The 13,931-nt window shown below is 43.5% G+C and overlaps 1 protein-coding gene across 2 annotated transcripts in view; it reads left to right on the top strand.

Moving 5' to 3' along the window:
* Positions 1 to 3,647, top strand: part of UNC5C (unc-5 netrin receptor C) — a 410,747-nt gene extending 407,100 nt beyond the window's left edge. For both annotated transcript variants that reach the window (XM_068542466.1, XM_068542465.1), the window contains 2 exons: positions 808 to 986; positions 1,761 to 3,647. In XM_068542466.1, coding sequence (XP_068398567.1) covers positions 808 to 986; positions 1,761 to 1,926 — 345 coding nt within the window. In that variant the 3' untranslated portion in view covers positions 1,927 to 3,647. The remainder of the gene's footprint in view (positions 1 to 807; positions 987 to 1,760) is intronic.
* Positions 3,648 to 13,931: the final 10,284 nt, after the last annotated feature.

Raw genomic sequence — 13,931 nt, 5'->3', positions numbered from 1 at the left:
CATTTGCTTTTGCTTTTCCAACCAGCAGAAGTGATCAGAAAATGATTAGAGTTTCTCCTGCAGATGAATTTCAGATTTTGCAATCGTGCCGTTTTATGAGCTGAAACTACCTTAAGAGCCAATCTGTGGTTTTCTCTACTAAAATTAGATTAAAAAAAGAAATAAGGGTGTACAGCAATTGGAGGATTCTGTTAGCAGCTTGCCCTAAAGCCATGTACTGTGTTCGCCATTTTCTTTTAAATAATTAGTCTTAATTTGATGTCATTTAGAGGAGAGCTGTGGTCCATTTCTTTCAACAAAAGCAGGACCGAGCCATCTTCTACAGAGGTTAGAGGGAGAATTTACTCAAGCGTTTGCCCAGGGCTTCTCCTCAGGGTCAGACAGTCTCTAGAATCTCAGGTCTGGATCAGTTCATTCTCAAAGAGCTGCCCTTTTGAACATGTCTCCCCCACCCCCACCCTGAAATCTAAACCTTTAGGAGATATCCCCTTGCTCATCCTGGAGAATCCCATTAGAAAAGCTGTAACTGAATTACACCCGAGCTTTCCAGCTAGCCGAGTCCTCACAGAAGACCCATCAATCCAAGGCTATGCAAAACTCAGCTCAAAATGTACCTCCTCCTCTCAGCCAGGTTACAGAGAATCACAACTTTCAGCCAGAAAGAAGCCGTTCTCACTAAGGAGAATATAATAACATTCATTCTCTTCTGACCATTCAAAGCAAGGCATTACGTTGATTGGTTCAGTAAGGATTGCTTTTGTCTTTCTTCCAAAATAATGCTGTGTTGTTCCTGTGCCTCAACTACAGGAACCGACTGGCATCGACTTGCCTCTGCTGGACCCAGCGAGCACCGTCACCACCATGACGGGACCCGGTGCTTTCAGCATCCCTCCCCCCATCCGGCAGAAGCTCTGCAGCAGCCTGGACGCCCCGCAGACGAGGGGTCACGACTGGAGGATGCTAGCGCATAAGCTCAACCTGGGCAGGTGGGCATGGCCGGGCTTCAGAACGAGCTCCCGTTAGACATCGGGCTCCAGGACTCATATAGCTGACTTAGGGCAACGTTCATTTTTTTTTTTCTCCATCTGTACATTTACTTACTTTCCATTATGCCAACATGTATTAAGCTCCTACCTTGTATCTTGCACCATGGTCTTGCAAACAACATGGTGGAGAGACATCCTGGGCTTATCTGACATTTGTAAATATCAGGTTTTGTGATCCACTTCGCAAAGCTGACAGGCTAAATCACCCCTACATGATATAGCCATTCACTCAGCGTTGTTCCTCACCTCCTGTTGAGCAGGACCTGATGCTGGGTGGGTAATTAACATGCTAAACACAGCGCTGCTATGAAGTTACGAAGAGACCTCGGGAGCCTCTTCTTTGTAGACCGTTGCCATCACTACCAAGCAAAAGGCATGGCATAACCTGTCAAAGGTGATCAGAGCCTGGGCCGGAAAGAAAACATAAGTCTCCTGGTTTCCTGTTTAGGATGTGACCCACAGACATCTTGTCTCGTAAATGCTCTTAACTCAGAGTTGAGGTTAACAAAGTTAAGGCATCACGTCTCCTGTCTGGGGCTGACCTAATTAAGTATGGGCTAGTTATTCAGGACGGCTCACTGCAAGCCGCGGTTTCCCAGGTGGGTCCGGTTATACTTAACAGAAACGCAGTAACGAAAAGGTTTAGTAAAAGCTGAAAGGAAAACAGATCCGTAAATCACACCATTCAGCACATTTTCCCATTACCAATTACAGGTACTTGAATTACTTTGCCACCAAATCAAGTCCAACTGGCGTCATCCTGGATCTTTGGGAAGCACAGAACTTCCCAGATGGAAACCTGAGCGTGCTGGCAGCTGTCTTGGAGGAAATGGGAAGACATGAAACAGTAGTGTCGTTAGCAGCAGAAGGGCAGTATTGACCCAGGCTGGGGCTGAAAGTGGAGGAGGAGAGTCACAGGGAGTCTGTGGACGTCCAGGGGCTCAGAGCTGAGGAGGAAACGCAGTCTAGACCAGTGAGCTCCACAGGCAAGACTGCAGCGGGAGAGAGAAGGAAGACAGACACAACTACCAATATACATGCCCACTCTACTCGGACATCGTCACAGGAGTTAAGAACAATTGTACAAATGTGTATCTTGAATTTAGAAATCAACCTAATTTTCCTCTTAGTTGGGCTGTATGCTGTGTGGTACAGGATCTTACAGTTTCCTAGGAAACGCTTTTTATTGCTATCCAGATATATGGATAAACTTTCTTAACAAACCCAGTTTCTACAAACGTTGTTTACATCAAATTGGACAGGGATGCAGACACTGTCCATGGCTCGTTCTATTTTTGTTTAAATCATTTGAAGTTGAAGCTGTGGACGGTTTGCTGTGTCTCTTTCAGATTAGTAATTTACGGAGAAATCACAGACTTTTCCTACAAATCATGTGCATCAAGTGTCTCCGATAATCCTCCCATCAATCAGTGTTCTGTTTCTAGAACTTGTAGAACCAGTGTTACTGTTTGTATCAGGGACGTGGATGAATCTAAGTGTAAAAGGAGAGAGAGCTAAGACTCCCTTATTCCTTGAGGGCACCCACTCATGCCCTTGGGGAATAAAGCTACAGCATGGCAGGGAAGACAGGGATTCATGTTCAACCACACCAACAAGCATTTTTTTCACAACAAACGTGTGTGCATAATATGCAACTTGAAGTGGGTTTTTTTTTTTAAAAAGGTATTATTATTATTATCATCATTATTATTATTGATGAGTAATTACAGGTATTCTAGTAAAAGGATTTTCTTTTAAACTTGTTTTTGTTAGCAGTACTGTTAGTATTTAGGTATTGACCTGACCCGGGCACCTTCTCATAACAAGGTGGGCGCGGTCACCAGTTTAATTAAATTAAACAGGCATTGCTTCCTTGACCTTTTATCTTTCTTCCATCATTCTGCCTGGAAAGGAGGTAAACGCTTACTGGCTTTGTCAGTCTGGTCTCTGAGCTTGCTCAGGCGGGGGCTTTGTCCTCTGAGTCTCGTCATGAGAAGTGTTCTTCAAGTGTTCTGATTCAGGCTTACTCAGCATTGTGGTCACACGGCCCCACACGCCTCTCGTGGGTCCTCTTGTCTACCTTGGAGGCAACGTGGTTGAAGGAACAGCCTCTGAGCTGGAAACCGGTTCTCCTTCTGGGTTTGTCATTGTCTAGCTGTGCTACCTTGGGAGAGTCATTTACCCTCACTGGACCTCAGCTTCCTCACCTGTAAACGGAAGGGATGGGACTAGATCAGCTCAAGGTTCTAAAATGCTCGACTTCCACTGTGATGCCCCCAGTCTCCTTCATCAGTATGAAGACCACAATGGACGCTGACCTGGATCATTTAAAGATTCAACTAGTCTTTCGCCCAGGCTACATTATGCCTTTCAGATAGTTCCGACTTGGAAGATAATTATTCTAACCTGTAACATATTTGTTATGCTTTCAAGTCTTGTCTTTGTGTCATTGCATCATGCTGTTCACCCAGAGATGGCATCCCTTTATTATCACTTTCTTTCCTCTCTTGGGACCAGTTGCCTTCCTGACTAGTTGCAAATTATGTTCTATTATTGTCTTGGTCAAAATTTTTTTAATTAAAAAAATTTTTAACTGAAAAATAGTTAGTCAACAGACTACTTTGTGTAAACTATGGTATTTCCTTAGGACCTTCACAGGCTCTTTGTTTTAACACAGGGACTCAATTCATTCAGCAGGTGGGGAATAAAGAGTCAACAGCCCAGGAGCCAAACCAAGATTGAACAACAAGCACCCGTGCGTATGAATCAGAACTTTCAAAACATGGCTGTGGTTAACTTCTGGGCTGGAGGTATCCAAGTTGCTGACTGGATTTGAATTAGAAATAATTTTATACCCTTTCCCCCTTCTTTCCACATATATTTCCTCTCCTGACTATTTTAGTAACTTTCTGATATTCCCAAGTTCCTCCATCCTCATCATCGAGAAACTGGTTGCTACCTTGTAGGGAGCCTTTTCTTTCCTGCCTTTTATTTCTTATCTTCTGTTTTAGATACATATTCCATAATCTCTCTCAAACCACACCCTGTACCATATATAAGAATATGTTAACACTTATTGTGAAAGGGAGAGATTGCACTAACAAGTTCAGTGGATAATGCTTATAACCGATGCATCTTTGACCAAAAGATAGATAGTAAAATTATATTCTACATTAAAAAAATTTAATAGATAATTTTTAAAAAGGAGGAGGAAAGAGAGCTGTTGGCCATTGCTGCATCTTAAAATAACTTCTCAAGGTTACTCACCATTACTGGTTTGGGGGGCTGTCATCTATGGAAGTCAAGAATTAGACATCTGATACCTAAGGAAAAATAGAAAGGAGCAAATATGTAGTATTCAGATAAATCAATTCCAAAACTGACTAAAAAAAACTCATCAACACAGAACTATAGAACACAGCAGGAACTGTATTTTTGAGCCCCCCCCCCCCACTGAGGGAGGGCCTTTGGGGTTCACTTCGGGTGCTTCGTGGTTTTTGGCTCTACATCTCAGCAGCAGGAACGGGAAGAGCGGTTGATTCCCTGTAAGTGAGGTATTCATCTGTCATTAGACCCTGTTATGTTCCCTATCAGTCAGGTGAATGGCAACTTCCATATGTACAGCACAGCATTTACATTTATATCAAATAATTTTCCCTGCCGATTCTGATTTCCTTCTTTTGGGGCAGTGAAGTAATCGCTGTTAGACTGCTCTCAAACTCAGAACATCCAGACTCAACAGTTCAGTACGTAGGGAGCCCCCTTATCGGCCATCCTGTAACATGTCCTGCCTGTCACTCCTAGAGCTTCTATGTAGGTTGTGAGGAAAGACCAGTTTACTTCATCTGGAAGGGAAAAAAAATCGATCACTTGTGCATGGTGCCATCTAGCGGTGGATAACGCAATCTACCCTGAGTCTAATAGGAAAACTCGGGAAAAGTTGTTTGACCAAGGGAATGGATACCTATAGCGTCTACAGGACCTTTATGACAAATAAATAGACGTGGGGAAGTTTTCACTTCAAGTATAGTTTTCTTATTCTCACATTGTTTTTCGCTTAAATTAGCCATACCAAAAATTACATGTCCTTATGAGCCTAGTACGTTTGTTACTAACTCGTTCATACACAACACGTCTCAAGTTGGGTTTTGGTTATAGGAATAATAGAAGTACATAAAAATCTGTACAAAACAGTTTTTGCAGAGTTGTCATTTTTAATATTTATATTTTTCCTTGGGCTTTATATGTTTTAAATCTTACTTTTAGTTCTCAGGTATTTATTTTTGAGGGTGTAAGAAGCATCCACTTAGAAATAAGTTTTATATATACAAATGAAAATAATGCGTCTAATGAAGTGGAAACTGTGGTTGATAACCAAGGAGGAGAAATTAGCCTCCTTCTGAATTTGGGGATCTAAAGGCAGAGGTTTCCTCCTGTTTTCATTTTCCTCCCACCAGACTCAATGAAATTTCCTTTAAGTGATCTGGAAGGAATAGAAGTTAGATTCAGAACTGATAACTGGGCACAAGGTGATGCCAAACATGTTAACACCGAGGAGCTCACAGCCAGTAGCCTTTTCATAAACAGCACGAACAGCAGTGTGGAGACTCAGCTCAGCTACCCAGAAAAATCCCCATGTTGTCACAGGAGCAATGTGAGCTCTTCCAAGGCAGGGCGATATTTGGGGTGAGGTGTCTGTTGTTAAATTGCATAACCATTAGCCATTTTTATATATACTATGATTTTGTAGATTTTAATCTCCCAACTTCCAAATAGTAGAACCATTGTTTAGGAAGAAGTCATGGAGACTGAGTTCAGGACACTCGAGAAACTACACAGTAATATTTTTTTAGAGGTATTTCTCCTATAAGAAAGATATCTTAAACATTCCAATAGTATAGTCGTTTTTTTTGTTTTGTCTTGTTTTTTACTTCTGGAGAAGAGCAGACAAGGCTCTTGCTTATGTGTCCGTAAGTGTGTCTCTGTCGGGGACACAGCAGCTGTGCTCCTGGCCCACTGACTCCGCTGTCTCTGTCATTAATGTTTGAGGAAGGGAGCAGTAGATGATCACTGTCTCCTCAGAATTCACAGCCTTTGCCACCACAAGGTCTGCCCCCATGGGGTCAAGCGAATAAAAATACTGACCTGCAAGAGAGGGTAAAGTAGGTAGAAAAAGTTTAGTTGTCGAATTCTCAGTCTGCAGGTCAAATGGGAGCGCTGGCTCTCGCTGAGCAGCTGCTCTGGTCAAGGTATCAGTCTCGCACGGAGGCCTCAGTCCTCAGTCCAGGTCCACGGCCGATGAAAGCAAGGATGACTGTGGAAACAGCCAAAGTGAAACTGGGTTTTATCCATCTTCTGAGAACAGGCGAGCTTTTGTGAGTCAGAATGCCGTTGCTCAAAGCCGATTATCTGTAAAGATGATAATGGTCAATGAGCATTAGATTTTATGGATCCAATAAGGAAAATGTTTTTACTATTGATTACCTCAAGGTAATCAAACATTGTTTTACCTTTCGAGTGCCTCATAGCACCAACTATTACACTTTGCTTTTTCGGTTTTTTTGTATATTTTTTTTTTTTTTTAACCTCACTGAGCTAATGTTGACTGAAATCCTTAGAACTTTGCCTCTGTGCAATGAACTGCTGTTTCTTTACCCTAAGAAATCTATTTGTATAATCTCTGGCTGTAATGATGACTTTGAAATAGTTCCTTTGCCTCTCAAATGATTTTTTTTTCCCCCATGGAATAGGCATGAAGGGAATACATACATTGTAAGCATTGTTCATTTAAGCCTGTGTTCATACAGGTCAAGTAAGCCAAATGGAGTCATAAATATCTCCAGAATTCATGCCTGAAACCTCCTATTTTTGAAAAGTAGGGAGATGGCCTTGTATGTCACTGGGTGGGTTTCCGATACAGACTAACAATTAACTTCCTGATCCTGTAGTCTTATAAGCCTTGTGATTGCTCCCATTTTGGGAAATCCTGCTCTAAAAATCTGTCTTCAGAAGAGTTCATGGCGCCCAGCTTTTTCAGTGGCCCTGTCACCTCCCTGTACTAATCTACAGGTATGATATTTATGGGCTCATGAAACAAAACGTAACGTACACTCCCAGCCCTATTTTAGCATGGTCGAGGGCGGTGTTGCCAGGACAGAAAGGAACTCCACAAATGCACTAGCACACAAAACCAAGCAGGTGTAAGAGGCTACTTCCCAGCCCGCTGTATACTTAGACTTTTGTGTATTGCAGAGAACTGTCCAGAGATCTTCCAGAATCCCTGCAGAATGTCAGGAGAGTCTTGGCCTACCAGCTATGGAGTAGGAAACAAGGAAGGTGCCCTGAGATAAGGTCAGCCGCCCACCAGGCAAAGCATTTGCTACCGTATGCCAGCCTCTAAACATGCCATTTCAGATTGTGCCTCAGCAAAATTCTAAGTTGCTGAGGCCATAGCACTTCAGGGTCTTTAATTTAACAAACATGCTCAAATCCTACGTGCCAACCTTAAATTCCAAAAGTCTACTGGACTTGGCACTATCACAGCTGCTGCTGAACCTGATGGCACCTACCCAGGGTGGAATAACCCTCAGTATTGAGTTCAGAATGTGAATCATAGGCAATTTTTGCTGATCGGCAGCCTAAGAATTGACGAGCCCTTGACCTCTGAACATCAGCACTACCGTGAGGCAACATCCAAAAATCATGACCCGAACTATGTCCTGGTAAACCTGGTAAACCTGTTTAGAGCAGCATAAAAGAGCAAGAAATCCACAGCCAGTGGAAAATGCTGGCCAGCAGTCGGAACAAGCTGAATGTGCGATCTGCATTCTCCCCTCTGCTCCTTCCCAGGCCTCCCGTTGGTAGTGAGACCCTCACCCTCCCGACGGAATGCGTTTAGCCCACTTGCAGGGACCAGCGTCCCTGTGTGTGTGTGTGTGTGTGTGTGTGTGTGTGTTGTGTGTCAAGGTGTTGTATGTGTTCACTGAGTTTAATGTTGACCTGTCGCAAGTTGGTGAGCTTCCTCTTCGCTCTTTCTAAAGAAGACAAGCAGTGTTTGTCGGAGAAATCTCCCCAGCAGTCTGCGGTGAGGAGCCATGCCATCCACCTGCTACTCCCTGGGGAACAGTTCAACTGCAGAAATGTCACATTAAGGTTTTGCGCTTTGTTGTCTTTCTTTTTTTAAACACGACACAACTTTGGCTTTTCGGATACGGAACACTTCTTTTGTTGTTGTGGAGTTCCCTCTTGCTGTATCTTCTATGCAATTCCTTTTCTAGAAAACTCCTGCGGAGGCTTGCTCTCTGGGGTCCATGTTGCCCGTGTGCTGGAAGCGAGGGATGCCGGCTCTGGCTGCGTCTCTCCTCTCTCCCTGGCTGCCTCTCCCCATTTTCCTGCAGTCCCTCAGTTTGTAAATTTGCCTGCATTTATCCTGTCAGCCAACATGTACACAATGTAAAAGAATTTTTAAACAGGTAATAAATTATATTTATAAGCAACAGAGAGTGCCACCTCCCTTGTTTCTTCACAGCAAAGCCCTCTGTGTGAAGAGTCAGGTGGTGTTTCCTTCATAGGGCAGAAACGCTCTTGGATTCTGCACAGATAGTAATCCCAACGTCCCTCGGGCCAGGATGAGGTTCTAGAACGGTGCTTCTCAAGCATCTCCACACACTTCAGTCACGGGAGGAGCTTTACCAAACACAACGGCCTGGATCTCACCCTCAGAGAACCTGACTTCGTGGGCCTGGGTGTTGGGAGTGTTTTAAGCCCCCAGGTTAGCCGTTATGGGGGGACCGGGTCTGGGGACCGCTGTCAGAGGCCCTGGGGAGTTGGGAAGAAAGCAAGTGGGAGGCCAGACCCTCAGAGACTCGATTTTAAATAAAGTCTGCACAGAGAGAATGGACTTGTGGTTGCCAAGGGGTGGGGGGCTGGGGGAGGGATGGGCTGGGAGTCTGGGATTAGCAGATGCAGACTAGTGTACTATACAGGATGGATAAACAGCAAGGTCCTGTTGTACAGCACAGGGAACTGCATTCAACATCCTGTGATAGGGGAGGAGCTTCAACATGGCGGAAGAGTAAGACACAGAGATCACCTTCCTCCCCACAGATACATGAGAAATACATCTACATGTGGAACAACTCCTACAGATCACCTACTGAATGCTGGCAGAAGACCTCAGACTTCCAAAAGGCAAGAAGCTCCCCCATGTACCTGGGTAGAGCAAAAGAAAAAAGAAATAACAGAGACAAAAGAATAGGGACGGGCCCTGCGCCAGTGGGAGGGAGCTGTGAAGGAGGAAAGGTTTCCACACACTAGGAGCCCCTTCGCGGGTGGAGACTGCGGGTGGCGGAGGGGGGAGCTTCGGAGCCGCGGAGGAGAGCGCAGCCACAGGGGTGCGGAGGGCAAAGCGGAGAGGTTCCCGCACGGAGGCTCGGCGCCGAGCAGCACTCACCAGCCCGAGAGGCTTGTCTGCTCACCCGCCGGGGCGGGCGGGGCTGGGAGCTGAGGCTCGGGCTTCGGAGGTCGGATCGCAGGGAGAGGACTGGGGTTGGCGGCGTGAACACAGCCTGAAGGGGCTAGTGCGCCACGGCTAGCCGGGAGGGAGTCCGGGAAAAGGTCTGCAGCTGCCGAAGAGGCAAGATACTTTTTCTTACCTCTTTGTTTCCTGGTGCGTGAGGAGAGGGGATTCAGAGCGCCGCCTAAACGAGCTCCAGAGACGGGCGCGAGCCGCGGCGATCAGCGCGGACCCCAGAGACGGGCATGAGACGCTAAGGCTGCTGCTGCCACCACCAAGAAGCCTGTGTGCGAGCACAGGTCACTCTCCACACCTCCCCTCCCGGGAGCCTGTGCAGCCTGCCACCGCCAGGCTCCCGTGATCCGGGGACAACTTTCCCGGGAGAGCGCACGGCGCACCTCAGGCTGGTGCAACGTCACGCCGGCCTCTGCCACCGCAGGCTCATCCCGCCTCCTCCGTACCCCTCCCTCCCCCCAGCCTGAGTGAGCCAGAGCCCCCGAATCAGCTGCTCCTTTAACCCCGTCCCGTCTGGTTGGGGAACAGATGCCCTCAGGCGACCTACACACTGAGGCAGGGCCAAATCCAAAGCTGAACCCCCGGGAGCTGTGCGAACAAAGAAGAGAAAGGGAAATCTCTCCCAGCAGCCTCAGGAGTAGCGGATTAAATCTCCACAGTCAACTTGATGTACCCTGCATCTGTGGAATACCTGAATAGACACGAATCACCCCAAAATTGAGGTGGTGGACTTTGGGAGCAACTGTAGACTCCGGGTTTGCTGTCTGCACCTAATTTGTCTCTGGCTTTGTGTTTATCTTAGTTTAGTATTTAGAGCTTATTATCATTGGTAGATTTGTTTATTGATTTGGTTGCTCTTTTTTTTAAATATATATATTTTTTTCCTTTTTCTCTTTTTGTGAGTGCGTATCTGTATGCTTCTGTGTGTGATTTTGTCTGTATAGGTTTGCTTTTACCATTTGTCCTAGGGTTCTGTCTGTCCATTTTTTATTAGTATAGTTTTTAGTGCTTGTTATCATTGGTGGATTTGTTTATTGGTTTGGTTGCTTTTTTTTTTTTTTAATTACTTTTTAATTTTTTTATTTTAGTAATTTATTTTTTATTTTAACAACTTTATTTTATTTCTTTTCTCCCTTTTCTTCTGTGCCATGTGGCTGATAGGGTCTTGGTGTTCTGGCCAGGTGTCAGGCCTGAGCCTCTGAGGTGGGAGAGCTGAGCTCAGGACGTTGGTCCACCAGAGACCTCCCGGACCCTCATAATATCAATGGATGAGAGCTCTCCCAGAGATCTCCTTCTCAACACTAAGACCCAGCTCCACTCAACGACCAGCAAGCTACAGTTCTGGCCACCCCATGCCAAACAACTAGCAAGACAGGAACACAACCACACCCATTAGCAGAGAGGCTGCCAAAAATCATAATAAGTTCACAGACACCTCAAAACACACCACCAGAGGTGGTCCTGGCCACCAGAAAGATAAGATCCAGCCTCATCCACCAGAACACAGGCACCAGTCCCCTCCACCAGGAAGCCTACACAACACACTGAACCAACCTTACCCACTGGGGGCAGACACCAAAAACAACGGGAACTATGAACTTGCAGTCTGTGAAAAGGAGACCACAAACACAGTAAGTTAAGCAAAATGAGAAGAGAAACACACAGCAGATGCAGGAGCAAGGTAAAAACCCACCAGACCAAACAAACGAAGAGGAAACAGGCAGTCTACCTGAAAAAGAATTCAGAGTAGTCATAGTAAAGATGATCCAAAGTCTTGGAAATAGAATGGAGAAAATACAAGAAACGTTTTATAACAAGAACCTAGAAGAACTAAAGAGCAAACAAACAATGATGAACACCACAATAAATGAAATTAAAAATTCTCTAGACGGAATCAATAGCAGAATGACTGAGGCAGAAGAACGGATAAGTGACCTGTAAGATAAAAGAGTGGAAATAACTACCACAGAGCAGAATAAAGAAAAAAGAATGAAAAGAATTGAGGACAGACTAAGAGACCTCTGGGACAACATTAAACGCACCAACATTCGAATTATAGGGGTCCCAGAAGAAGAAGAGAAAAAGAAAAGGACTGAGAAAATATTTGAAGAGATTATAGTTGAAAACTTCCCTAACATGGGGAAGGAAATCAAGTCCAGGAAGCCCAGAGAGTCCCATACAGGATAAATCCAAGGAGAAAAAGGCCAAGATGCATATTAATCAAACTATCAAAAATTAAATACAAAGAAAAAATATTAAAATCAGCAAGGGAAAAGCAACAAATAACACACAAGGGAATCCCCATAAGGTTAACAGCTGATCTTTCAGCAGAAACTCTGCAAGTCAGAAGGGTGTGGCAGGACATTAATTTAAAGTGATAAAAGGCAAAAACCTACAACCAAGATTACTCTACCCAGCAAGGATCTCATTCAGATTCGATGGAGAATTTAAAACCTTTACAGACAAGCAAAAGCTAAGAGAATTCAGCACCACCAAACCAGCTTTACAAAAATTCTAAAGGAATTTCTCTAGGCAGGAAACACAAGAGAAGGAAAAGACCTACAATAACAAACCCAAAACAGTTAAGAAAATGGTAATAGGAACACACATATCGATAACTACCTTAAATGTAAATGGATTAAATGCTCCAACCAAAAGACATAGACTGGCTGAATGGATAAAAATACAAGACCGTGTATATGCTGTCCACAACAGACCCAGTTCAGACCGAGGGACACATGCAAACTGAAAGTGAGGGGATGGAAAAAGATATTCCATGCAAATGGAAATCAAAAGAAAACTGGAGTAGCAATTCTCTTATCAGACAAAATAGACTTTAAAAACAGAGATTATTACAGGAGACAAAGAGGACACTACATAAGGATCAAGGGATCAATCCAAGAAGAAGATATAACAATTGTAAATATTTATGCACCCAACATAGGAAGCACCTCAATATATAAGGCAAATGCTAACAGCCATAAAAGGGGAAATCGACAGTAACACAATAATAGTAGACAACTTTAACAACCCACTTTCACCAATGGACAGATCATTCAAAATAAAAATAAATAAGGAAACACAAGCTTTCAATGATACATTAAACAAGATGGACTTAATTGGTATTTATAGGACATTCCATCAAAAAACAACAGAATACACTTTCTTCTCAAGTGCTCATGGAATATTCTCCAGGATAGATCATATCATGGGTCACAAATCAAGCCTTGGTAAATTTAAGAAAACTGAAATCATATCAGGTATCTTTTCTGACCACAACGCTATGGGACTAGATAGCAATTACAGGAAAAAAACTGTAAAAAATACAAACACATGGAGGCTAAAAAATATGCTACTAAACAACCAAGAGATCACTGAAGAAATCAAAGAGGAAATCAAAAAATACCTAGAAACAAATGACAATGAAAACACGATGACCCAAAACCTATGCAATGCAGCAAAAGCAGTTCTAAGAGGGAAGTTTATAGCAATACAATCCTACCTCAAGAAACAAGAAACATCTCAAACAACCTAACCTTACACCTAAAGCCATTAGAGACAGAAGAACAAAAAACCCCCAAAGTTAGCAGAAGGAAAGAAATCATAAAGATCAGATCAGAAATAAATGAAAAAGAAATGAAGGAAACGATAGCAAAGATCAATAACACTAAAAGCTGGTTCTTTGAGAAAATAAACGAAATTGATAAACCATTAGCCGGACTCATCAAGAAAAAAAGGGAGAAGACTCAAATCAATAGAATTAGAAATGCAAAAGGAGAAGTAACAAGTGACACTACAGAAATACAAAGGATCATGAGAGATTACTACAAGCAACTATATGCCAATAAAATGGACAACCTGGAAGAAATGGACAAATTCTTAGAAAAGCACAACCTTCTGAGACTGAACCAGAAAGAAATAGAAAATATAAACAGACCAATCACAAGAAGTGAAATTGAAACCGTGATTAAAAAACTTCCAACAAATGACAGCCCAAGACCAGATAGCTTCACAGGTGAATTTTATCAAACATTTAGAGAAGAGCTAACACCTATCCTTCTCAAAATCTTCCAAAATATAGCAGAGGTAAGAACACTCCCAAACTCATTCTACGAGGCCACCATCACCCTGATACCAAAATCAAAGATGTCAGAAAAAAAAAGAAAACTACAGGCCAATATCACTGATGAACATAGATGCAAAAATTCTCAACAAAATACTAGCAGCAGAATCCAACAGCAAATTTAAAGGATCATACACCATGATCAAGTGGGGTTTATCCCAGGAATGCAAGGATTCTTCAATATATGCAAATCAATGTGATACACCCTATTAACAAATTGAAGGAGAAAAAC

Source organism: Eschrichtius robustus, chromosome 4 (genome assembly GCF_028021215.1).
Source record: "Eschrichtius robustus isolate mEscRob2 chromosome 4, mEscRob2.pri, whole genome shotgun sequence".
NCBI lineage: Eukaryota > Metazoa > Chordata > Mammalia > Artiodactyla > Eschrichtiidae > Eschrichtius > Eschrichtius robustus.
This window is presented reverse-complemented; position numbering and strand designations above follow the sequence as displayed.